Raw genomic sequence first — 25601 nt, 5'->3', positions numbered from 1 at the left:
AGGTATCCAACTTCTCTATTCTTACTGCAGTATAATTAGCACTGTTATCCACTACAAGGAATCTAACAATGACAGCTCGCACTGTAGTGAACAATAGTAGTAACACCGCAGTTAGAATAAAGAAGTAGGATACTTCAATTGAGCGGCGCTTTGATTCACGTTCCTGTGGTCTAAAACACGACAACGCCCAACCAGTACCCCATGCCCCCAGCAATGAGCATCCTTCTTTCCCAAGACACCCTAGCAGTGCAAAGTGACCATGCAGGTGAAAAAGACCAGCAGACTTACCCCCAGTGGACTGGGTGGGTGCCGGTGTGACCACCGTGTCGACAGAAGGGCCGCAGTAACCAATGCACTCGTCCTCCGTGCTGAAGCGATTGCCGTTGCCCTCGCAGCCCGTCCAGACAAACCTCTGGCACCGCTCAACGGTGCTGTCGTAATACCAGCTGATGTTGTACCCGCGGCACGTGCCGGCGTCCGGATTCAAAGTGCACACCTGAGAATCAACGATGATCGAAAGCATGGTTTTTAATTTGCTTTCCCTGAGCCGAATAAATGTGCAGGCCAAGAAACAACTGCTATTTTGCCCTCTGCTCGTGTCGGCGTCCGGATTCAGAGTGCACACCTGAGAAGTAATGATGATGAGAGCATGTTTTTTCTTTTCTTTCGTTCTTCATAAAATATTTTTTTTTATATAAATACAGGAATGTATAGGCCCGGGCGATATTTCCAGCTGATGTTGTAACCTCTGCACCTGCCGACGTCGGGATTCAGAGTGCACACCTGAGAATTTATAATGATGAGAGAATGATTGTTGATGATTGTTCATTTTCTTTCACTCTTCGTAAAAAAAATATATATATATATAAAGAAAACAATGTACTGGGCGTTAGTACCAGCTGATGTTATAACCTCTGTCGGCGCCGGCGTTAGAATTCAGTTAGAATTCAGAGTTCACACCTGAAAAAGGTTATGATAAATGAACGTGTCATATTTTATTTCCCTTTTATAGTTTGAAAAACAAACACACACAAATCAAAATAAACACACAAAATTATATACAGGCTGATATTACCATCTGAATTGTTTAACCTCTGCGGGTGCAGGCGTGATAATTCAGAGTACACACCTGAATCTAGGTCACGATACGAGACTTTGGTTTAGTTAGTAGACATAGCAACACTAGAAGGACTCTATCTTTTTATTTGTATGTGTGCTCTCATCGCAGAGGTCTTACAACACAAAAACGATAAAACCACTGTTTTAAGATGCAATAAAACTGGACAACTATTATGTTATAGAGGAGGATTTCATGTGATATAACTGAGGTAGAGACTTTATGAAAAAACATTTTAAAAAACGAGGCCTTAAAATAAAAGTGAGCTCAAAACGAAGGGTCATGAATTGGAAGTTTCACTGTATCAACTCCAGCAATGACATCAAGAGCTGACCATCAATCTTCATACCAAAAAAAAAAAAAAGAAAGAAACCACACCAAGACCAATAAACTTACCGCTTTGGTTCTGGGTGTGTCCACGGCACCGTGCGACGCGCATTTTTGCTGGCAGTACTCCAGAGATCCGAAGTTGTTGAGGTTACCCTGGCAACCCCCGTAGAAGAACTGGCGACACGCCATAGTCGCAGAGTCATAGTAGTAGCGTGTAAGACCAGCGCGACACGGCCCCACCACCTGTGGTTGCTTGCAGATATCTGAAAAAATGACACTGTCATGTTTACGGTGGTGGCGTATAAGGAAATGAATTCCCCACAGAACTCCAAAACTACGCAGAAAGCTGCCAGGCTGTTGATTATTGACACGTGTCCAAGTGGAGGGATGGCCTTATCCCGTGTAAAAGCCGGGCCACATCTCAGATGTCAGCCCAATATTTGTTTTCTCACGCGAAGAACTGTTCTTTTAAAATGCGTGATGTTTTCACTGACACTAACTTCAAAATTACGCAGGATGTGGATTTCTTAAACCTGAGAAATCAGATACCAGTATTGTTTTCCCCAAAATTCAGCTATATTTAAGTGTTTCGTTTTCTTTCAGAATGTACAGGCTGTTACCTTGGCTGCAAGTTATGTCCAATCACAAGTGTGACTGTTGAGAACCAAGCAGTTAATGGTCCTCCCATCCCCATCCCCTCCCCCATCCGTCCTCGTTCACATTTCTACCCTGTAGTCTAATATTCTTCCTCTCTTCGTTTTCTTTGGCTCGTCTATTATCGATTTGTTCTTCTTATTTCCTCCTTCTAATCTTTCTAGCTCGTTTCTGACTGAGACAGCAAATAACGCAGCACCCTCAGTTCTACAGGAGTTGTTGCAGTTCTTGCCAAACAAATATATATATTGGTTTAGGGTAACCCGACCGACCCTGTTTTTTTTCCCGCCGATCCTAAAACTTTTTTTTCTTTTCTCAAAAAAATCCCCAAAAAACAACCTCTGGCTCATTTTGTGAACCATACCGAGACTAAAAATAAAAAATAAGAATAAAAGAACAGCCGACCAACTGACCCTATTTTTTTGGTCATGTTTCCCTAACCCAACATATATTTTGGTTTGGCCTAATGAAGTACTGAGGCAAGAAAAAGAACACGTAAACAAACAAAACATGCATTTATAATAGGGAAAACACAACCAATTAATCAACCAACCAACCAACCAACCAACCAACCAACCAACCAATCAACCAGCCAACCAATCAACCACCCAACCAAACACAATGACCCCTCCCCTTACCCTCAGTTCTGCAATAGTCGTTGCAGTCCTGGGCCGTCTCAAAGTTGTTGCTGTTGCCGTCGCAGCCGCCGTAGGTGAAGGGTAGACACTGTCCCTGCTGGGCGTTGTAGTAGTAACGCTGGAAGTTGGCTCGGCAGTTGCCCGGCTCTTCCTTGAGCAGGCACACGTCTGAGTGAAGAAGAGTTAAGGTGGAGGTTAAGTCAACTAATTCGTACGAAAGTTTTCACTTGCTGCGTGCGTCTTTGTTCCTTGCTCAATCCTTATGTTGGTACCGTTGTGTTCCTAAGACTCTGCGCTTTCCTTTGATATCAGACTCACCGTGTGTAACAGAACCTTTCCTAAGACTCTGCGCTTTCCTTTGATATCAGACTCACCGTGTGTAACAGAACCTTTCCTAAGACTCTGCGCTTTCCTTTGATATCAGACTCACTGTGTGTAACAGAACCAAACACGTGATAGTCGGTAATGAATGAAGTAATACGGGTTTTTTTCGGATTGAGGTACATGCTGTGACTAATTGGAAGCTTGCAGTAAAGAGGGTATCACCGCAACAGTTGGTCTACATTAGTATGTACCCGTGTATGTAAAAGTATGTTTGACTTTGATTATCTGCTAGAGGAAGTAGATATTTTGGAAATAATAAAATGTCATCTGTAGTTCTTCTTTCTGTTCTATCGTCTGTCCTATTTTTTGATCCGCTTTGTTTAGCGTTTTGTGTTCCTGAGGAAGACCCTATGGTCAAAACGTCGAACATTGTGATTTGTATCGTCTTCGTTAACACTTGAGTACAGTAGTTTTGGTGTTTTAAAACAAAAACAAAAAGTGTATGATTGAGGTCCATAAGAAACCTCCTTCATCACTCATCATTCTCTTACCTGTCACATCGGTGACGACTGTCACGTCAGGCGTGGGTTCTGTGATAAAATAAATAAAAATCATGTCAACTGTGAATTGTTTCCTTTGAACCCTCAAAGCATCATGTTTAAACAGCAACAAGGTTAAGTTTTTATAAACAAAATGACTCAAATCTAAACAACTTTAGGCCAGACAATTAGCAACTGGGATCTAAAAAGAGAAATTACACATGAAGCACCAAAAGCAAAACAGAATGAATCCGTTTTGCAGATTAAACACAAAGTCATGTGCCTATTACAAAATTAGTTCATCATCGGATCACAGTCAAACCAGACACAAGTCAAGCTTTTAGTTTTTTGTAAGTGACAAAGGGAAAGGATGCACCAAGGCAAAACAAAATATTTCTTCGGAATAAAATCTATTTTGTAGACTTTACAAGGTGGTTTACTTTTCTCCGACTTCCAGGGGACACAGCTTGCACGATTTCCGGCCAGTAAAAAGCCCCATGTGTGTGCATTTTAGGCCTTATTAAACGGAAACAACAACTTTTTGGGGGGGCCTTACACCACTTAAAAATACGAGCACATTAATTTGTGGTGGTGTTCACGACCGTTTACGCAGGAAGAGCAGTATTTTTAACGTGATTCCTACCGTCCCTCTGGCAGTAGTCCATGCAGTCCTTCTTAGTCTCAAAGTTGTTGCTGTTGCCGTTGCAGCCGCCATAGACAAACTGACGACATCGCTTCGTCTCTACGTCATAGAACCAGCGCTGGAAATACGCGCGGCAAGAACCCGTCTGTTGGGGCATCTTACACACCGCTGTTAAAACAAACACAATTAAGAAAACATAAGAACACGACGAATGTTCACAGGAAGGACAATTCAGAACAAACAACATCTTTTTGATATTAATGGGACGACCACAAGTCTTTCAGAGCAATTCCAATTATGGCATATTCAACAATGGGATTCAAGCTTTAATTTCTTCTCTCAACGTTTCATGCAAACCATGGTATCAGTCTCGTAATAATACAAAGAAGTTAGAAATATTGCAAACACTTTTCTCACTCCATACATCTTCCTGTGACAGCTACCAGAGCCTTAGCACTAGCAAATTTGTGAAAATACTAACGTGTCATTTGACAAGCTGCAACGCTAGAAGAGTGAGAACAATCGACGAAGGGGAAAAACCTATGTCTACTTCCTACAACACAGAGGTAGAAGCAGAGTAATGCCCCTTCTTCTAGTTTCGGCACAGCAAGAGTCCTTGCTCTATCTAACTTCACAACGTATTGAATTAAGTGAACACAATCGGCAGAACTAACAAGCACAATTGTGAGTGCTATATCTACCAACCGCTGTAAACCAGACACATGGGACCACAAACTACAGTAAACCATTCAAATGGGTCCACAAACTGCTGTAAACCATACACATGGGACCACAAACTACAGTAAACCATACACATGGGACCACAAACTACAGTAAACCATTCAAATGGGTCCACAAACTGCTGTAAACCATACACATGGGACCACAAACTACAGTAAACCATACACATGGGACCACAAACTACAGTAAACCATACACATGGGACCACAAACTACAGTAAACCATACACATGGGACCACAAACTACAGTAAACCATACACATGGGACCACAAACTACAGTAAACCATTCAAATGGGTCCACAAACTGCTGTAAACCATACACATGGGACCACAAACTACAGTAAACCATACACATGGGACCACAAACTACAGTAAACCATTCAAATGGGTCCACAAACTGCTGTAAACCATACACATGGGACCACAAACTACAGTAAACCATACACATGGGACCACAAACTACAGTAAACCATTCAAATGGGTCCATAAACTGCTGTAAACCATTAAAATGGATCCATAAACTGCTGTAAACCATTAAAATGGATCCATAAACTGATGTGAACCATTAAAATGGATCCATAAACTGCTGTAAACCATTAAAATGGATCCATAAACTGCTGTAAACCATTAAAATGGATCCATAAACTGCTGTAAACCATTAACATGGATCCATAAACTGATGTGAACCATTAAAATGGATCCATAAACTGCTGTAAACCATTAAAATGGATCCATAAACTGCTGTAAGGATCCATAAACTGCTGTAAACCATTAAAATGGATCCATAAACTGCTGTAAACCATTAAAATGGATCCATAAACTGCTGTAAACCATTAAAATGGGTCCACAAACTGCTGTAAACCATTAAAATGGGTCTACAAACGGCTGTAAACCATTAAAATGGATCCATAAACTGCTGTAAACCATTAATATGGGTCCACACACTGATGTAAACCATTAAAATGGCTCCACAAACTGATGTAAACCAGGAAATTCCGTTTACAAACGGCTGTGAACCTAGGTTGTTATTCCTCATAACATTTGTGAGCATGCAACTGACAAGATTTAAACTCTACAGGCGCTGCAAAGTGACAAATATATTTAGAAAAGATTTAAAGTCCCATCATGCTCACTTTCTGGGTCACTCGAAGTCCTGTCCAGCACCACCGGTCTGACATCCGGGCGTTCTGTCGTGGTCACTGAAACACAAATTGGAAGTTGACGTATTTGTTGTTTGTTTTGTTCTGGTATTCTGATTGTCCACGGGGACACTCTTCAGAGAAATTCGGGCTACTTATTCTTTGGGAGAGCGTGCAGCTACAGACTTGTGCTATCCAGTTCAGAGGCATCCTGCTTGCTGCCGCGCGAGCAGAGAACAAATTGCCCTCTTTATCTTCACTGCGCTGGCTGCAAAATCCCTCACGGGGAGGTGTTTTCAGACAGGCCAGACACAGGTTGTCCCGGAGGTGTATCCTGTCTTTTGTTCCTACAGGAGTGTGTTTGTTGTTTCCAAACCCTGTGACTTTGGTTTTGGGATAGCGATCTGGATAAACCCAGCTTACTATCGACTGAGCTACGGATCAACCCTTTGAAGAACTGATGTGTAAAATTCTTCCGAGTAAAGCAGGCCGTGTATCCTGCAACATGCATCACTTTGGCAGGGTTCAGGCCACACGTTCGTCGTCGGTCGTTGATGCACTGATTTCAAAAATAATACGAATACGAATACGAATACGAATACTTTATTATCTCAGAGAAATTTCAGTGTGGTGCACATTAAAAGACAAAACAAATAATAAGACAACAGATAAAAATACCATACGAAGCATACTACACTCGCGCACGCATATGTACACTAACAGGAATAGTAACATGATTCCAAATAGGTTAATTGCCGTCAGCTTTAGCTAAAAGTTTACCGCTAAAAACTATCATTATCACAGGACTAGATATGTCATTGAACAATATTTATCACAGGACTAGTCATTCGAGGGTTATCACACTCAGCATAAGGGTGCACATCAAAGAGTATAAAAAATATTCATCACAGAAATCAGTGCATATGTTCACCGGCACACATACTAGTTTTAATTAGCTTAGGTATTTAAAAAGCCAATTGACTTTGGAATAAAACTGTTCTTAGTTCTGAGCGTGCGGAATCTGGGAGTGCGGAGGCGACGTCCTGAGGGCAGGACCTCAAAGTGGTGAGCGAGCACATGACTACTATCCTGGATGATGCAGCGGGCCTTTCGCACCACACGTCGTTCATACAGCACAGTCAGTCCTTCCTGTCTCACCCCCACAATCTTACCACATGTGTTCACCACCCGCCCAAGCACATTCTTACTCTTCACACACAGACCTCCATACCAGCAGATGAAAGAGAAAGTGAGAATGGATTCAATGAATGAAGTATAGAATGTTTGGAGGATGCGGCTGTTGATGTTCAGACTTCTGAGCTTTTGTAAGCAGTATATTCTTGACTGACACTTCTTGTGGATAGCTTTAGTGTTTGAGGAGAAATTTAGTTTGTTGTCAATGACTGTACCGAGATATTAATTGTATTCAGTCACTCGCTCAACTTTCACACCATCTATGTACAAATCTGAAACTGTATCTTGTGATACAATACCACCGCTGATCTATGATGTGCCCATTCTGGTCAGTTGCCTGTTGTTCCAATCATTTCCAGACTTTTTATCCCTTTTCTTACCAAAGGTAATGAAATACAGTAGAACCCCCCTTTCTCCACCTCCACAAATCTGAGACAATCAGGTCTTAAAAAGGAGGGTGTCATACAATGGGGGTCAGTTTACAAGGTCTGAGACAATCAGGTCTTAAAAAGGAGGGTGTCATACAATGGGGGTCAGTTTACAAGGTCTGTGAACAGACAGTCAGAAACGAGGGTCTTGACAAGGAGGGAGTCTTCTTCTTCCTTCTTCGTCCTTCATGGGCTGACACTCGCACGGTTTTTGCGTGTAAAGCCCTTTGTACTACGCCATTCAGGTAGCCATACGCCGCTTTCGGGTGAGGGAGGGAGGAGGGAGGGAGGGAGTCTAAGTTATGAGGTCTGAAAAGGGGAGAGAGGTCCACTGTATCTGATTCACCAAGCACTATATATCTGATTCACCAAGCACTATATATCTGATTCACCAAGCACTATATATCTGATTCACCAAGCACTATATATCTGATTCACCAAGCACTATATATCTGATTCACCAAGCACTATATATCTGATTCACCAAGCACTATATATCTGATTCACCAAGTACTATATATCTGATTCACCAAGCACTATATATCTGATTCACCAAGCACTATATATCTGATTCACCAAGCACTATATATCTGATTCACCAAGCACTATATATCTGATTCACCAAGCACTATATATCTGATTCACCAAGCACTATATATCTGATTCACCAAGCACTATAATTATATCTGATTCACCAAGCACTATATATCTGATTCACCAAGCACTATATATCTGATTCACCAAGCACTATATATCTGATTCACCAAGCACTATATATCTGATTCACCAAGCACTATATATCTGATTCACCAAGCACTATATATCTGATTCACCAAGCACTATATATCTGATTCACCAAGCACTATATCTCTACACTTACCTTCCAGTGTCTTGCTGACGACCACAGTCTTTCTCTCCACGTCGCTGTAAGGAATACTCCTGCAGTAGTAGGTGGCCGTGTTGTCCTTCTGGCTGCGTGAGATGGTCAGCTCGCTCGTGTAGCGGTGGTCAGTGGGCGTGGAGAACGACCTGATGGACAGATAGTCCTGCTCGCGCCCGATGCGCTTGCCGTTGATGAACCACTCGATTTCCGTGGGAGTGCTCGGCCCCTCCGCTTTGCACGTCAGACGGAGCTCGGAGCCTTCCAACACCTTGTCGCTTCCCTCCATCGTCACTGGAAGAACAAGGGCATCGTTAGTTAATGTCGTTGTCATCATTGTTGACGTTGTCGTCGTCGTCGTCGTCGTCCTCCTCCTCTTCCTCCTCCTCCTCCTCCTCCTCCTCCTCCTCCTCCTCCTCCTCCTCCTCCTCCTCCTCCTCCTCCTCCTCCTCCTCCTCCTCCTCCTCCTCATCATCATCATCAATATCATCATCATGAACAGCAGCAGCAGCATCGAGGTCATCGTTGTCATTCATCTACAGCAACCGAAACAGCTTCTTGGCAGTGATCATCAATATCATCATCATCATCATCATCATCATCATCATCATCATCATCATCATCATCATCATCAACAACAGCAGCAGCAGCATCGAGGTCATCGTTGTCATTCATCTACAGCAACCGAAACAACTTCTTGGCAGTGCTGCTACGTACTGTAGGCCATCAGGGTAGAAAACAACCACCAAACAATCCGCAACGTAATCACAATTGTAAGGTGACCATGACCAGATATTTGACAGGACAAAATGAATGACAAAGAAAAGCGGGACAATTAAGCGTGAAACAGATCTCCAATAACTATGCACATGACAGAGATAACAATAACAACAAGTCGCGTAAGGCGAAATTACTACATTTAGCCAAGCTGTGGAACTCACAGAATGAAACTGAACGCACTTCATTTGTTCACAATGACCGTAGTCCGTAGAAGGCAGTAAAATTGACGAGCCTGTTTAGCGCGGAAGTGGTTGCGCTGTGCTGCATAGCATGCTTTTCTGTACCTTTCTTCGTTTTAACTTTCTGAGCGTGTTTTTAATCCAAACATATCATATCTATATGATTTTGGAATCAGGAACCGACAAGGAATAAGATAAAAGTGTTTTTAAATCGATTTCGAAAATTTTATTTTAATCATAATTTTTATATTTTTAATTTTCAGAGCTTGTTTTTATTCCGAATATAACATATTTATATGTTTTTGGAATCAGAAAATGATGAAGAATAAGATGAACGTAATTTTGGATCGTTTTTATCATACCCAGGAACTCTCATGTCAAATTTCATAAAGATCGGTCCAGTAATAATAATAATAATAATGGACATTTGCTATAGCGCATAATCATGTATATGCTCAATGCGCTTTACAATAAAGTAGTTTAGTCTGAATCGCTCTACACACACACACACACAGACAGACACACACACACACACACGATTCCCCCTCTATGTTAAAACATTTAGTCAAAACTTGACTAAATGTAACAAGTCGCGTAAGGCGAAAATACAACATTTAGTCAAGCTGTCGAACTCAGAGAATGAAACTGAACGCACTGCAATTTTTCAGCAAGACCGTATACTCGTAGCATCGTCAGTCCACCGCTCGTGGCAAAGGCAGTGAAATTGACAAGAAGAGCGGGGTAGTAGTTGCGCTGAGAAGGATAGCACGCTTTTCTGTACCTCTCTTCGTTTTAACTTTCTGAGCGTGTTTTTAATTCAAACATATCATATCTATATGTTTTTGGAATCAGGAACCGACAAGGAATAAGATGAAAGTGTTTTTAAATTGATTTCGAAAAATTAATTTTGATCATAATTTTTATATTTTTAATTTTCAGAGCTTGTTTTTAATCCAAATGTAACCGTGTGCCGAAACACTACGATCACCTTGGGAAGCGAAGTGCAATCAAACAGGATTGAAAATGTTAGGGCTAATTTCTTAGCCCTATAAAAACTGTTATGCAAACCCGAAGGTTTCCATGAACATACAGACAATCGGAAACCACCAGACCCCATCACAAACAGAATTCTACAATCCACTGGTGTTGACTTTTAAAGGCCAACAACTCGGGTGCAGAGTCTGCTGTGAAAGGAGCGGTAGCCTCCCCTGTCACAATCGCCCCCGTTTGAAATGAACTTCGTCCCGAGGTTCCGACGCTCTACACACACACACGCACAGACAGACAAACACACACACACACACACACACACACACACACACACACACACACACACACACACACATACACCACGACCCTCGTCTCGATCCCCCTCTATGTTAAAACGATGACGATGAAGATGACAACGAGGACAGTAACGTTCATAACGACGACAATACCTTTCACCTCCTGCTATACAACAAACACAACATTTGCAGAAACCAAAAACCACACTCACACGAACTGCTAGTAGGTGGGGGGTTGAAGGTATACGGCGCAGGTGTCGTCGTAGTTGTTGTCGTGGGGGCGGCAGTGGGGACGATTCCCATGCAGGTCTGCTGACACTCAGGCAACGACAGGAAGTTGTTCTCGTTGCCACGGCAACCGCTGTAGTAGAAGTTGCGACACTGCCTGTCGAGCGGATCGTAGTACCAGCGGGGCAGGCTGCCTCGGCACGGACCAGACTCGCGGGGCATGTCACAGATGTTGACGAAGTCTGAAACACCAAGAACAAGGGGTTGAGATGGTGGAGGTGGCTCAAGTCACTTTTGATAACTCATGATCTGCGAAAACAGCTAAGCCAACTCCATTATGTTGAATTTAAAATTATCTTTCTTACCGTGTAAATCATTATGTAAACCACGATGTAAACCATCATGTAAACACACGTGTAAACCATCATGTATATACGTTCAAACCATAAAGGCATAATGTAAACCATCGTGCAAAGCATAATTCAAACCATCTTTCAAACCATCATGTAAACTATCAGGTAAACAAACGTGTAAATCGTGTAAACCATCATATAAAGCATCGTGCAAACCATCATGTAAACCATCATTTAAACCATCATGTAAACCATCATTTAAACCATCATGTAAACCGCAGTGCGTAACATCATGTAAACCGTGTAAACAATCATGTAAACCATCATATAAACCAGCGTGTAAACGACCAGATATTTTTTGGGGCTTTTACATGTGCTGACGGCATCTTTCCACGTAGAGAGAGACTCAAATAACAATTCTTCGGCGTGGCTGCATTATGTGCGTAGTGGTCATATTTTGCTGAATTAATTTCTTGACTGAAACCTGTAAAACAAACTTCAAAAATGTTTTCAGCTAACAAGTCCCATTACTCACAGAAGGCAAGCACGGTCGAATCATACCAAAACCAATTGAAATAAATCAATCCACGTCAGGTTATGTGAAGACAAGTCACTTCATGCCAACTGAAGTCAAATCAGACAACACCTATGGCAGTAGAGGATAAAAGCTTCACTGGAAGTTCGATCGGGTCAAATCAAGCCTAACAAGGTCAGATACACTAAACCGATCTGAAACCAGGGTCAAGGTCATCCCAATGTTAATTCAAGGTCACCCAAGGTCTTACCGGGGTCATCAGTGGCAGGGGCCTCGGTTGCTATGCAGTCTGCCTCACAGTCGTCCCTGGTCTCGAAACGGTTGTCGTTGCCCTGGCAACCGCCGTACCAGAACTGCTTACACTCCGCGGCGTCCTGGCTGGCGCTGTCAAAGTGCCACCGTACCGTCCAGTTGGAGCACGGTCCTCTGTCTGAAGGCTTGGAGCACCTGTCTGTTAGGCAGAGAGAGTCGAGGATTTACATTTTACGCCCTCACCGCAAAGCCTGGCATGTTCCCGGGAGTTACCCCGACTTAAGATGAGATACCGAGTTGTATGCGTGTTTTTGGTTGAAACCAGCCACCTGCAATTTTGGCCGAATGACCAAGGTCTTTTACGTGCCACTAGCGTGACACGTGCGTGGGACGTGGATACATCTCTGAGTCTGCACATAAAGTTGACCCGTGTCCGTCCCGGCCCGGATTGGAACCCGTGACCCTAGGATCACAAGTCCAGTGCTCTACCACCTGAGCTACCCGGGACCCTAGGATCACAAGTCCAGCGCTCTACCACCTGAGCTACCCGGGACCCTAGGATCACAAGTCCAGTGCTCTACCCCCTGAGCTACCCGTGACCCTAGGATCACAAGTCCAGTGCTCTACTACCTGAGCTACCCGGGACCCTAGGATCACAAGTCCAGTGCTCTACTACCTGAGCTACCCCTGCCCCCAAGTCTGTGAGGCAAGGCAAGGCAAAGAATATATTTCTGGGAACCCGTAAGGGTACATGAATGATTAAACAAATAAAATAGAATACAAATGAACGATGTCCAGTGAAAGAAACGCAAAGTACACATCAAATAAACTTTGGAGCCTTGGAGCACCTGTCTGTAAGGCAAGGCAATGCAAAGAATTTCTTTCTGGAAACCGGTGGGGGTACATGAATGTTTGAAAAAATAAAATTAAAGGAAAGAAACACAAACTGTGTAAAAAATACAAATCAGCTTAGAAAGCGTTGCTAATCTCAGTCTCTGGTGAGAATGATGGTCAAAGTCATGGGGATAGACTAAATTGATGCCTATCCAAACTACGCACACACACATACAGCCACTTTATTTACCTGAGACATACAGCCACTTTATTGACCTGAGACATTATTATTAAGGAGATAATCTCAGTCTCTGGTGAGAATGATGGTCAAAGTCATGGGGATAGACGAAATTGATGCCTATCCAAACTACACACACACACATACAGCCACTTTATTGACCTGAGACATACAGCCACTTTATTGACCTGAGACATACAGCCACTTTATTGACCTGAGACATACAGCCACTTTATTGACCTGAGACATACAGCCACTTTATTTACCCGAGACACACAGCCACTTTATTTACCTGCCGCAATGGGAGGCCTGGCGGTAGTGGTGGTGGTGGTGGTGGTGGTGGTGGGGGTGCTACAGCCACGCTGGTTTGGTCCCGACGCAGCAGTGACGCCGTCAGGACAGCAGCCGTATCGGGTTTCCTCGCAGTCCCCGTAGTCCCCGCTCCCTGTCTCCGTACACCCTTCCTTGTTGCGGCCTGGACATCGTAGGACCATGTTTAGCATTCATCAGTGATAGGTAGAAAGCAAGTGGGGTTTTGTGTGTGTTTGATTGGGTGGTTGTTTTTTTTACATCGTTGGGCCAGGTTTGTCATTCATCAATGATTAGTATACAAGCTTCTTTTTACATTTAGTCAAGTTTTGACTAAATGTTTTAACATAGAGGGGGAATCGAGACGAGGGTCGTGGTGTATGTGTGTGTGTGTGTCTGCGTGTGTGTGTGTGTAGAGCGATTCAGACCAAACTACTGAACCGATCTTTATGAAATTTTACATGAGAGTTCCTGGATAGGATATCCCCGGACGGTTTTTTTCTTTTTTTCGATAAATACTTTTGATGACGTCATATCCGGCTTTTTGTAAAAGTTGAGGCGGCATTGTCACACCCTCATTTTTCAATCAAATTGATTGAAATTTTTGTAAAGCAATCTTCGACGAAGGCCGGACTTCGGTATTGCATTTCAGCTTGGTGGCTTAAAAAATAATTAATGACTTTGGTCATTAAAAATCTGAAAATTGTAATAATTTTTTTTATATAAAACGATCAACATTTACGTTCATTTTATTCTACATCATTTCCTGATTCCAAAAACTTTATACGTTATTTGCGTTTTTGACCAAAATATGACATTTTACACAGATCGAGAAAGTCATTGTTCTCGGAGACCGCGATAGCGGTCGAGGTGAACAATGACTGTCGAGATCTGTGTAAAATGTCATATTTTGGTCAAAAACGCAAATAACATTAATTTTTATGTATCGATCGAATTCCTTTCCAGGGCCGGATCTGGGGGGGGGGGGGGTCCTGGGGTTCCGGAAACCCCCCCCCCCCCCCCTGGCCATCCAATGTACCTCTCAGAGAAAAAAAATGTGGACTTTGGACCCCTGCCTTCAGTTGGAACCCCCCCCCCCCCCCCCTCAAACGAACTTGGTCCGGCCCTGCTTTCAGGTACTGACTTTGTTGTTGTTTTGAGGATTGAACGAGCACACACACATGCAATCAAACACATACCCTAAGCTACATATTTGGGCGTTTCAGGTTGACCAAAACTTCAAAGAAACTACAAAACACACGTCATGTACTGACTTTGTTGTTGTTTTGACAATTGAACGAGCACACACACATGCAATCAAACACATGATGTGTGTTTTGTAGTTCCTTTGAAGTTTCGGTCAACCTGAAACGCCCAAATATGAAGTTCTGTAGGCCTCTGACGTCACATGGCTCAAAGAAGGGAAATCCAATGTCCAATCGATACATATAAATATGTTATATTTGGATTAAAGACAAGCTCTGAAAATTAAAAATATAAAAATTATGATCAAAATTAAATTTCTGAAATCGATTTAAAAACAATTTCATCTTATTCCTTGTCGGTTCCTGATTCCAAAAACATATAGATATGATATGCTTGGATTAAAAACACGCTCAGAAAGTTAAAACAAAGAGAGGTACAGAAAAGCGTGCTATGCAGCACAGAGAAACTACTACCGCGCTGAACAGGCTCGTCAGTTTTGCACAAGCGGCGGACTACGGTCATTGTGAAAAAATGCAGTGCGTTCAGTTTCATTCTGTGAGTTCCACAGCTTGACTAAATGTAGTAATTTCGCCTTACGCGACTTGTTTTTTATAACATCGTAGGACCATGTCAAGTTCTCGTCAGTGATTAGCATACAAGCTTTTTTAATAACATCGTAGGACCATGTCAAGTTCTCGTCAGTGATTAGCATACAAGATTTTTGTTAATTACATCGTAGGACCATGTCAAGTTCTCGTCAGTGATTAGTATACAAGCTTTTTTTAATAACATCGTAGGACCATGTCAAGTGCTCGTCAGTGATTAGCATACAAGCTTTTTTTTAATAACATCGTAGGACTATGTTAAGTTCTCGTCTGCATACAAAAAGCGGGTGTTTGTTTTAATATCGTAGGATCATGTTTAGTATGTGTGGGTGTGCTGCAAGCGTTTTTGAACATCCCCACTCAATGTCTCCGCTGTGACCCTTCTTTGTTGCGGACTGACCCTTCTTTGTTGCGGCCTGAATATCGTCGGACCATGTTTGTTATTCATCAGTGATCGGTAGAGAACCAGTATGCCTTTTTGTTTTTCTTTTTTTTAAACATTGTTGGCACATGTTTGGTGTTAATCAGCGATCGGTACAGGACAAGCATTTTTTTTCTTTACATCGTTGAACCATGTTGGTATTCATCAGTGTTCAGTCGAGAGCAAGCTGTTGGGTGTTTTTTGTTTGTTTTGTTTTTTACACCGTTGGACCAGGTTTTGTATTATCAGTGATCGGTAGAGAAAAAGTGTCTATCAACAGCGTGTGATTATATGTTTAATGCCCATCAGTGCAGTGACTAGTATACAACAGCGTGTGATTATATGTTTAATGCCCATCAGTGCAGTGACTAGAATACAACAGCGTCTGATTATATGTTTAATGCCCATCAGTGCAGTGACTAGTATACAACAGCGTGTGATTATATGTTTAATGCCCATCAGTGCAGTGACTAGAATACAACAGCGTCTGATTATATGTTTAATGCCCATCAGTGCAGTGACTAGTATACAACAGCGTCTGATTATATGTTTAATGCCCATCAGTGCACTGACTAGTATACAACAGCGTCTGATTATATGTTTAATGCCCATCAGTGCACTGACTAGTATACAACAGCGTCTGATTATATGTTTAATGCCCATCAGTGCACTGACTAGTATACAACAAGCGTGTTTTTTTGTAATGAAAATCGTTGGGCCATGTTTAGTATTCATCATTGAGCAGTGTGCTGCTAGCGTTCTTAGACATCGTAGAATCCCTCTCCATCCCCTACCTCCCCCATCTCTCTCTCTCTCTTCTCTTCTACCCTCCTCCTCCTCCTCCTCCTCCTCCTCCTCCTCCTCCTCCTCCTCCTCCTCTCTCCCTCCCTCCCTTTCTAGCACCCCTCAGCCATCAACCCCTCAGTAATTCCTTCGCTCTATCTGTCTAACAATGAACTTTCATTTTCACTGTTTGCATTGAATGGGAAAGAAGAAATGCGGCTGTCTGTACCTTGTGCTGCAGTGACGCCATCCTCGCAGCATCCGTACCGGCTGGCCTGCAAAGTTATAGCAAAACATAATTATACTTTGTGCTTTTTCTCAAAGATGACATCATTTTTCAATCATGCAAACAAAAGATGATTCATACACTCATCGTATACATCTAAAACGGAAATGCCTGTCGTGTTACATATCAGTAGAAAACACAAGCAAACAACGAAAAAATAAATATGATGTAAAACAATCCTAAACAAGACTGACAAAAGAGGTGCAAAAACTGAATGAAATAGGAATAGCGCACGCTGTTTCTCCGCTCATATACCCCTTGAACGCCGATAAAAAAAAACACTTTGCACAAATTGCAACTGTCGACACACGCAAAGATGAAAGATTCCCTGTGGTCGTTGCATTAATTCTTTTTAACAAAAAAAGCGCAGGAAGCAGCCAGGATGTTATTTTGCCCCGAGACAAGGCACAGAACTTACTCTCAGAACAGTTAGGTGCAAGGCACAGAACTTACTCTCAAAACAGTTAGGTGCAAGGCACAGAACTTACTCTCAGAACAGTTAGGTGCAAGGCACAGAACTTACTCTCAGGACAGTTAGGTGCAAGGCACAGAACTTACTCTCAGAACAGTTGGGCTCCCCCTATCTGATCGGCGAGGTACCGACTCGCCCCCGCCCATATCGCCGCCGCTTTGAAGTCGCCGACTTCACGGTCTACTTGCTTTCAAACTGTCAAGGGTGCCATTTCGCCCCCGCAAGCAGTGCCAACTCGCCCCCGTGTATTCCATGCGACGAAGTTGACGTTTCTCGTGCAAAACAGGTTATAAAAAAATAACTCGTTTACCTGAGTTTTTCCTGAGTTTACCTGATTTCTGTTCTGTGAAAGTCACTTCACAACCATGGCTCTCCGGGTCGCGACCACCAGTGTGTGTATGTGTGTGTGTGTGTGTGTGCGTGCGTTCGTGCGTGCGTGCGTGTGTGCGTGCGTGCGTATGTGTGTGTGCGTGCGTGCGTGCGTGCGTGCGTGCGTGCGTGCGTGCGTGCGTGCAGGTGTGTGTGTTGGCGGCGAGATGGGAGGGGGCGAATCGCCTCTCTTGCAAAACTCAAAATAATTGGCGGCGAGATGGGAAGCGGCGAGTTCGGAAGCGGCGAGTTCGGAAGCGGCGAGTTTGGAAGCGGCGATTTAGGCCGGGGCGAATGGGGACGTCACCATCTGATCTGGCTGGGCATTGACACGGGAGAAGACCATTCCTCCTCCACTCGGAAACATACCAACACTCAGCTGACTGATCGCGTTCTGTGCATAGGGGGAAGTGTGGGATGAATTAGTTTCTTTACGGACACCAGCGGCTGTTACAGAAATTAATTCTTAACAAAGCGCAGGAACCAGCCAGGATGTTAATTTTTGGAATGTGTCCAACTGGAGGGATGTTCTGATCCCATGTAAACGCCTGGCCATAGCGAGATAGTGAGCGAAACTGTGTTCAAAGGCAAGACTGTGTCTGTAAAGTAACGCTACGAATAATTGCAAATGGAAATTCCTAGTGCAAACAGTTGAATGATAGAAAACAAACTCCCCCGAAATCGGCGTATGGCTGCCTTAAATGGCGGGGTGAAAACGGTCATACACCTAAAACCGCTCACGTGCAAAACACACGAGTTTACGTGGGAGTTAAAGCCCATGAACTTAGAAGAAGAATATGAACAAGCGCTGCAAAGAGAAGTCGCGCAGTCCCGTACAAGGAAAGCAAGCTAAACGCGAAGGAGCCAACATTCTAATAAAACATCATAGGCGACAAAAAGCTCACACTGTTTGACGCTAAGCATGTAGTTCACCCTGTACTTTGCATGGTGCTGTGGAGATATAACATTCGCAGAACAATGCAACATGCACAGAACACGCAGACAATTGCAGGTGAACTGAGATGCAGGTTTCCCCAAACTGTGCGTCGCTGCGTTCTTTACGCACTGGAAGCTAAAAACACGTACGTCGCTGCGTTCTTTACGCACTAGACGCTAAAAACACGTACGTCGCTGCGTTCTTTACGCACTAGACGCTAAAAACACGTACGAGAAATTCTTGGAGGGGTTCCGGGACGCCTTAACCTTAATAAGAGAGGGTCCCGCGACCCCTTAACCTTGATAAGAGAGGGTCCCGGGACGCCTTAACCTTGATAAGAGAGGGTCCCGGGACGCCTTAACCTTGATAAGAGAGGGTCCCGGGACGCCTTAACCTTGATAAGAGAGGGTCCCGGGACGCCTTAACCTTGATAAGAGAGGGTCCCGGGACGCCTTAACCTTGATAAGAGAGGGTCCCGGGACGCCTTAACCTTGATAAGAGAGGGTCCCGCGACGCCTTAACCTTGATAAGAGAGGGTCCCGGGACGCCTTAGCCTTGATAAGAGAGGGTCCCGCGACGCCTTAACCTTGATAAGAGAGGGTCCCGGGACGCCTTAACCTTGATAAGAGAGGGTCCCGGGACGCCTTAACCTTGATAAGAGAGGGCCCCGGGACGCCTTAACCTTGATAAGAGAGGGCCCCGCGACGCCTTAACCTTGATAAGAGAGGGCCCCGGGACGCCTTAACCTTGATAAGAGAGGGCCCCGCGACGCCTTAACCTTGATAAGAGAGGGCCCCGGGACGCCTTAACCTTGATAAGAGAGGGCCCCGCGACGCCTTAACCTTGATAAGAGAGGGCCCTGGGACGCCTTAACCTTGATAAGAGAGGGTCCCGGGACGCCTTAACCTTGATAAGAGAGGGTCCCGGGACGCCTTAACCTTGATAAGAGAGGGTCCCGGGACGCAGGAAACTTGATAAGAGAGGGTCCCGGGACGCCTTAACCTTGATAAGAGAGGGTCCCGGGACGCCTTAACCTTGATAAGAGAGGGTCCCGCGACGCCTTAACCTTGATAAGAGAGGGTCCCGGGACGCCTTAACCTTGATAAGAGAGGGTCCCGCGACGCCTTAACCTTGATAAGATAGGGCCCCGCGACGCCTTAACCTTGATAAGAGAGGGTCCCGGGACGCAGGAAACTTGCGTTATCATGCATACCTTCGGCACTGATGCAATCGTCTGCCATTTGCCATACCGAATTAACAAGAACGTGCAAGTGGCTGAATTTCAAAAAAGAGCAAGAACACTTTACATACAAACAGAACACTTCACTGAATACCAACCGAACACTTCTCCAAACACCAACCGAACACTTCTCCAAACACCAACCGAACACGTCAAATCCCCTCCCGTCCTTCTTGACCTCATTTGATTCTTTTGTCACATTCTTTATTTTGTTTGACATTCATAACAAGCGTAATAATACTTTTTTACATTTAGTCAAGTTTTGACTAAATTTTTTAACGTAGAGGGGGGAATCGAGACGAGGGTCGTGGTGTATGTATGTGTGTGTGTGTGTGTGTGTGTGTGTGTGTGTGTGTGTGTGTGTGTGTGTGTGTGTGTGTGTGTGTGTGTGTGTGTGTGTGTGTGTGTGTGTGTGTGTGTGTAGAGCGATTCAGAGAAAACTACTGGACCGATCTTCATGAAACTTGACATGAGAGATCCTGAGTATGGTAACTCCAGACTTTTTTTCATTTTTTTGATAAATGTATTTGATGACGTCATATCCGGCTTTTCGTTAAAGTTGAGGCGGCACTGTCACGCTCTCATTTTTCAACCAAATTGGTTGAAATTTTGGTCAAGTAATCTTCGACGAAGCCCGGACTTTGGTATTGCATTTCAGCTTGGAGGCTTAAACATTAATTAATGAGTTTGCTCATTAAAGTTGTCATTAAAATCGATTTTTCGCAAACAGATTTAAAATTGATTGCATCGTATTCTTCATCACATTCTGAATCTAAAAATATATACATATGTTATGTTTACTCTTAAAATGTGATCACAATTAACGAAAATAGATTGATTAATCTTACGATTAAAATTTAAGAAATCGATCCAAAAATGATTTCATCTTATTCTTTATCATTTCCTGACTCCAAAAACATATAGATATGATAGGTTGTATTCAAAACAAGCTCCGAAAGTTAACAAGAATACAGAAAAGCGCGCTTTCCTGCTTAGCACAATACGCTACCGCGCTAATCTGGCGTGTCAATATCACTACGTTTTGCACGTGGGAGGTGAGCGATTTCCTTCACGCGGGGATTGACGAAGCTGTACTGAAAATATACAGTGTGTTCAGTTTCATCCCGTGAGTTCGACAGCTTGACTAAATGTAGTAATTTCGCCTTTCGCGACTTGTTTTACCTTTGACAACACACGAAAAAAGCCATTCCTATTTAGATGTAATATGAAACCACACTTAGTATAAGCTTAGCTTGTTGTGTGGTTCCAATTGTCCTGATGTATATGCAACCCCATGTTCTCGTTTAAACCACCAGAACACGTCACCAAACACCAACAGAACACTTCATCGAACACCTCCCAAGACACTCACCTGGCAGGGTTCACCGCAGCCTTCATAGTTGGGACCGCCAGCAGCTTTGACGCGGTCCCGACAGCAGCCATACCTTGACTCAGAGCAAAGCTCCACCTTGTTGGATGGCGCGATCTCGTTGGCTGTGACAAATAAGAACGAGAAAAAAAAATTGATCATGATTGTTACTTATCTACTGAACATCACACAGAACATATTATCATATGCATACACACTCCACAGCTTTTTCCCCGTGGATGTCCGTATTAATCCCGAAAACGCTGTCTCTCTGTTCCTCAAGTCCTATTCCATCCCAGTCCCAATAATGACCAACAAGAACAAGATAAGTCTTAGGCCAAAAAAAAAAATAGGTCTGTTTACGGTAACCCGACCGACCCTAGTTTTTTCGCGCGACCCTAAACTTTTTTTTGGCATTTGGGGAAAAAAAAAAAAAAAATCTTGTTTTTTTGGCAAAATAACGTAAAAATATGGTTTTTTGGAAAAAAAAAAAAAAAAAAAAAAAAAACAATCCCGACCTACCGACCCTATTTTTTGGGCCTATGTTACCGTAAACAGACCTATTTTTTTTTTTGGCCTTATAGTGCATGTCTTAATTCTTAGTGTGATAGTACGATGTATCTAGTCTTTGCTTAATGGTGCAACTACTTCATGGTTAGTGTGATAGTACGATGTATCTAGTCTTTGCTTAATGGTGCAACTACTTCATGGTTAGTGTGATAGTACGATGTATCTAGTCTTTGCTTAATGGTGCAACTACTTCATGGTTAGTCTCAAACGGGACAGCTAGTCATCGGGACTTGCGCTAAAGAAAAGTGATTTAATAATTAATAACAAACATTGAAAAGCACTAGCGACTTTCATCCTTTCAACAACAACAAAACTCTGGGCTTTCATGCCAATACGAAGAGAAAAGTCTTCCTTACCTGTTCTGTTCTTAGTCTCACCAGCACCAGATCCACCACACGTGGATTCACAATCGGCAACAGAACGGAACCGGTTCTCGTTCCCCCGGCAGCCCCCGTAGAAGAAGCGCTGACACTTGCCGACTTTGCCGTTGAAGAAGAAACGCGGATGACGTGCCCGACAGGGACCCACCACGGCGGGCAAGTTGCACAACTCTGAAACACACAGGGTAGAACAAGAGGTCCTGGGACAGTAGGGGCGACCACCCCCAACCAGGCGCGTTCACAGTTGGCGGATAGTGTGATGGCCTTCAGATATGGAGGTTAGCTGCGAAATAAGCCAGGCTTGCCAGGACGAATAAGCAGTCGCGGACCAACTGGCGGTGCTTCCAACAGGATGGGGCGAGGTAACAGGTGGCACTGTTACACTCAAGAAATACCCCAGGTGTCCAATGACGGGAGCATCATGCGAACAAGAGCCGCATTTTAAGTTCTAGCCCTGGGGATTTTTGTTGTTGTTGTTTATTTGTTGCTTAACGTCCAGCCGACTACGCAGAGCCATATCAGGACGAGGAAGGGGGGGATGAAGGGGGCCACTTGTCAAGCGATTCCTGTTTACAAATGCACTAACCCATTACTTGTGTCCCAGCAGGCTTTAGTAAAACTAAATTAATACCTACTGGAAGATTACCAGTTTCCAGTATGTTAAAATAGGCTTAACCTATCTACTGCTGGACTTACATCAGAACACTAACAGATTAAACTATACATGAATCGCGAGACAAGCGGCAAGAGAAGAGATTTTTGGAAAAAATACAGGTGAATGAGCAAGAAGGCAGAAAAAAGAAAAGAATTCATGAAGAAAAAGAGAGCATGACAGGAAAGAGGAACCAAAAATCTACCTAACAGCAAACTAGAAAGCTCCTGCGGTTCCAAAAACAGGAGGGGCCTTTAATTTCATAACCGCAGTGCCCCACTGCGGGTCCTTGGGAAGGTCACCTCAGATAAACAAACCAGCCAGCTATGGCCAAATAGCCGGGTAGACTGGACTCGACAGCCCTGTAAAGCCAGCAGTCTAGGAGAAGGATCACTCCGATATAAAAACACGCTGAAGCCGGATGAGCTGGGCCATGTATGGCGCATAACGACAGCTCAACGCATCAACGCTCATATGACAGGTCTGAGCGATCGAGAAGAAGAAGAAGAAGAACAAGAGGTAAGGTTAATGTGCCTGTGGCTGTTTGGGGAGAAGATTGCCCGGCGGCGGACAAGTTGCACAATTCTGAAACACACGGGTAGAAAAAAAGGTAAGTTTAATGTGGCTGTTTGGGGAGAAGATTGCCCGACAGGGGCCCGTGACTGCGGGCGAGTTGCACAATTCTAAAATACGAGGAGCAGAACAACGTGTAAAATAAAGTGGTTGCGTTTGAAGAAGATTGCCCGACAGGGGCCCGTGACTGCGGGCGAGTTGCACAATTCTAACTTACGCATAGCGGAACAAGAGGTATGTGTTTAAGAAGATTCGTGTGACAGTCTTTTTCTCATGTGTTCGAAATATAGCCATTTGGGTGTTTAATATGGCAAGGTAAAAAATATTTCGACACACAGGACACAGTAATAGAAAAGAAAACTGATGAAGTTCAAAGAATCGCTCCGATGACGTGTCATAGTCAGGCGAGAGACTTTGGCCTGGACACTAAAACAGGACTTGACAAATCCAAGGATGGAAAACATTCTTCTTCTTCTTCTTCTTCTTCTTTGATCAAGGGCTTAGACTCCCACGTTCACTCATGTTTTTGGCACGAGTGGATTTGTACGTGCATGACCGTTTTTACCTCACCAGGCGGCAGCGACCGGGATTCGAACTCACGACCTCCCGATTAGGAGGCCGACGTCTTACCACCACGCCACTGCGCCCGTCGGAAAAAATTCATCTGTGTGTGACAGTTTTCTTTAAAAAAAATTAAAAAAACAGCAGCAACAACAACAAAAACAAGAGTTAAACCCCTTATTAAGGTGTTACCCTCAACTCTCTTTGGTCGCGGTAAGCGTCGAATTAACAGTTATGCGTTTAGGTGTGCTGGATTCCTTCAACAGACCATACACGAGACAAAGTCTAGTCGTGTAACTCATTTATGAACTTGTCTTGAACCAAATCAGTTGATAATTATGCTCTTGTTTCGTGAGACCGGCCAACTCCACCATGTTGCCACTCGATTTTCTCCAGTCTGAGAAAAAAGTGAACGTTTAAGAGAGAAAAACCACAAATCTAGATTCAGATTCAGAAAGCGGCGTATGGCTGTCTAAATGGCGGGGTAAAAACGATTATACACGTAAAAACCCACTTGTTAAAAAAACCACGAGTGTACGTGGGAGTTTCAGCCCCTGAACGCAAAAGAAGAAGGAGAAGAAGATCATTGCGACGACAATAACGATTGAATCTTTACAGATCAACGAAAGACAAGGCAACAAGAGAAATACAACTAAGACAAACACTAGAGGGTGTTGAAAGGCGAGAACATTTTCTCGACGATAAAATCAAAAGAAAACAATCACAAATTCAGATTGCGACGGCAATGACGATTTAATCTTTACAGAACAACGAAAGACGAGGTAACAAGAGAAATACAACTTAGACAAACACTAGAGGGTGTAGAAAGGGGGAGAACATTGCCTCGACGATAAAATCAAAAGAAAACGCACAAGCGAAGGCAAGACAAAACACCATCTGCAATTCCATTGTGAAATTTGAAACCAAACAAACAGATAGCAAGAACTTTTTTTGTGGCGCTAATAACCCAGCCAGCGATGCAATCGGCCATCATCGTTTCCTCAAGCGCATTCTAACCCAGCCAGCGATGCAATCGGCCATCATCTTTTCCTCAAGCGCATTCTAACGCAGCCGCCCGAGAAAGGTCATGCCGACCTCCCTTCTTGTGACTGACTTACGACTCTTTTCATAAAATTTGAGAGACGGAGGGGAGATAAATTGTGGTGTGGGTGAGAGGAGGGGGGGGTGGGGGGTGGGGTGATTTTAAATAGAACGTCCTTCCTGTGTAAACGATTATGTGCAGCGCCATATATCTGTCCAGACTCAAGCGGTACACGAGAATCCCTCCGCTTGGACACATAGCAAATATCAAACTCCATGGCTGCTAGTTACTGTGCTGAGGTTGTTGTTGTTGTTGTTGTTGTTGTTGTTGTTGTTGTTGTTGTTGTTGTATCGTCTCCTGTCGTTCTTGTATCGGTGAGTACAATAATCCTTTGTTGTTGTTGTTGTTGTTGTTGTTGTTGTTGTTGTTGTTGTTGTTGATGTCGTTGTTGTTGTTGTTGTTTTTGTTGGTGGTGATGTAGTTTACAGGTAAAATCTACAATTACAGCGAATTA

At 43.6% G+C, this 25601-nt stretch overlaps 1 protein-coding gene across 3 annotated transcripts in view; it reads right to left on the bottom strand.

The window, feature by feature from the left end:
• The window catches only part of LOC138952305 (papilin-like), a 293828-nt gene that overhangs the window by 15664 nt on the left and 252563 nt on the right, over positions 1–25601 (bottom strand). For all 3 annotated transcript variants that reach the window (XM_070323939.1, XM_070323942.1, XM_070323941.1), the window contains 13 exons: positions 22236–22430; positions 21313–21434; positions 16866–16911; positions 13605–13787; positions 12239–12439; positions 11085–11342; positions 8628–8921; positions 6120–6185; positions 4246–4413; positions 3615–3653; positions 2740–2907; positions 1514–1710; positions 289–496 (listed from right to left, as the gene is read on the bottom strand). In XM_070323939.1, coding sequence (XP_070180040.1) covers positions 289–496; positions 1514–1710; positions 2740–2907; positions 3615–3653; positions 4246–4413; positions 6120–6185; positions 8628–8921; positions 11085–11342; positions 12239–12439; positions 13605–13787; positions 16866–16911; positions 21313–21434; positions 22236–22430 — 2145 coding nt within the window. The remainder of the gene's footprint in view (positions 1–288; positions 497–1513; positions 1711–2739; positions 2908–3614; positions 3654–4245; positions 4414–6119; positions 6186–8627; positions 8922–11084; positions 11343–12238; positions 12440–13604; positions 13788–16865; positions 16912–21312; positions 21435–22235; positions 22431–25601) is intronic.

This window comes from Littorina saxatilis, linkage group LG17 (assembly GCF_037325665.1).
Source record: "Littorina saxatilis isolate snail1 linkage group LG17, US_GU_Lsax_2.0, whole genome shotgun sequence".
In the NCBI taxonomy this organism is placed as follows: Eukaryota; Metazoa; Mollusca; class Gastropoda; order Littorinimorpha; family Littorinidae; genus Littorina; species Littorina saxatilis.
Note: the sequence above shows the minus strand (reverse complement) of the source record. Positions and strands in the feature narration are given on the sequence as shown.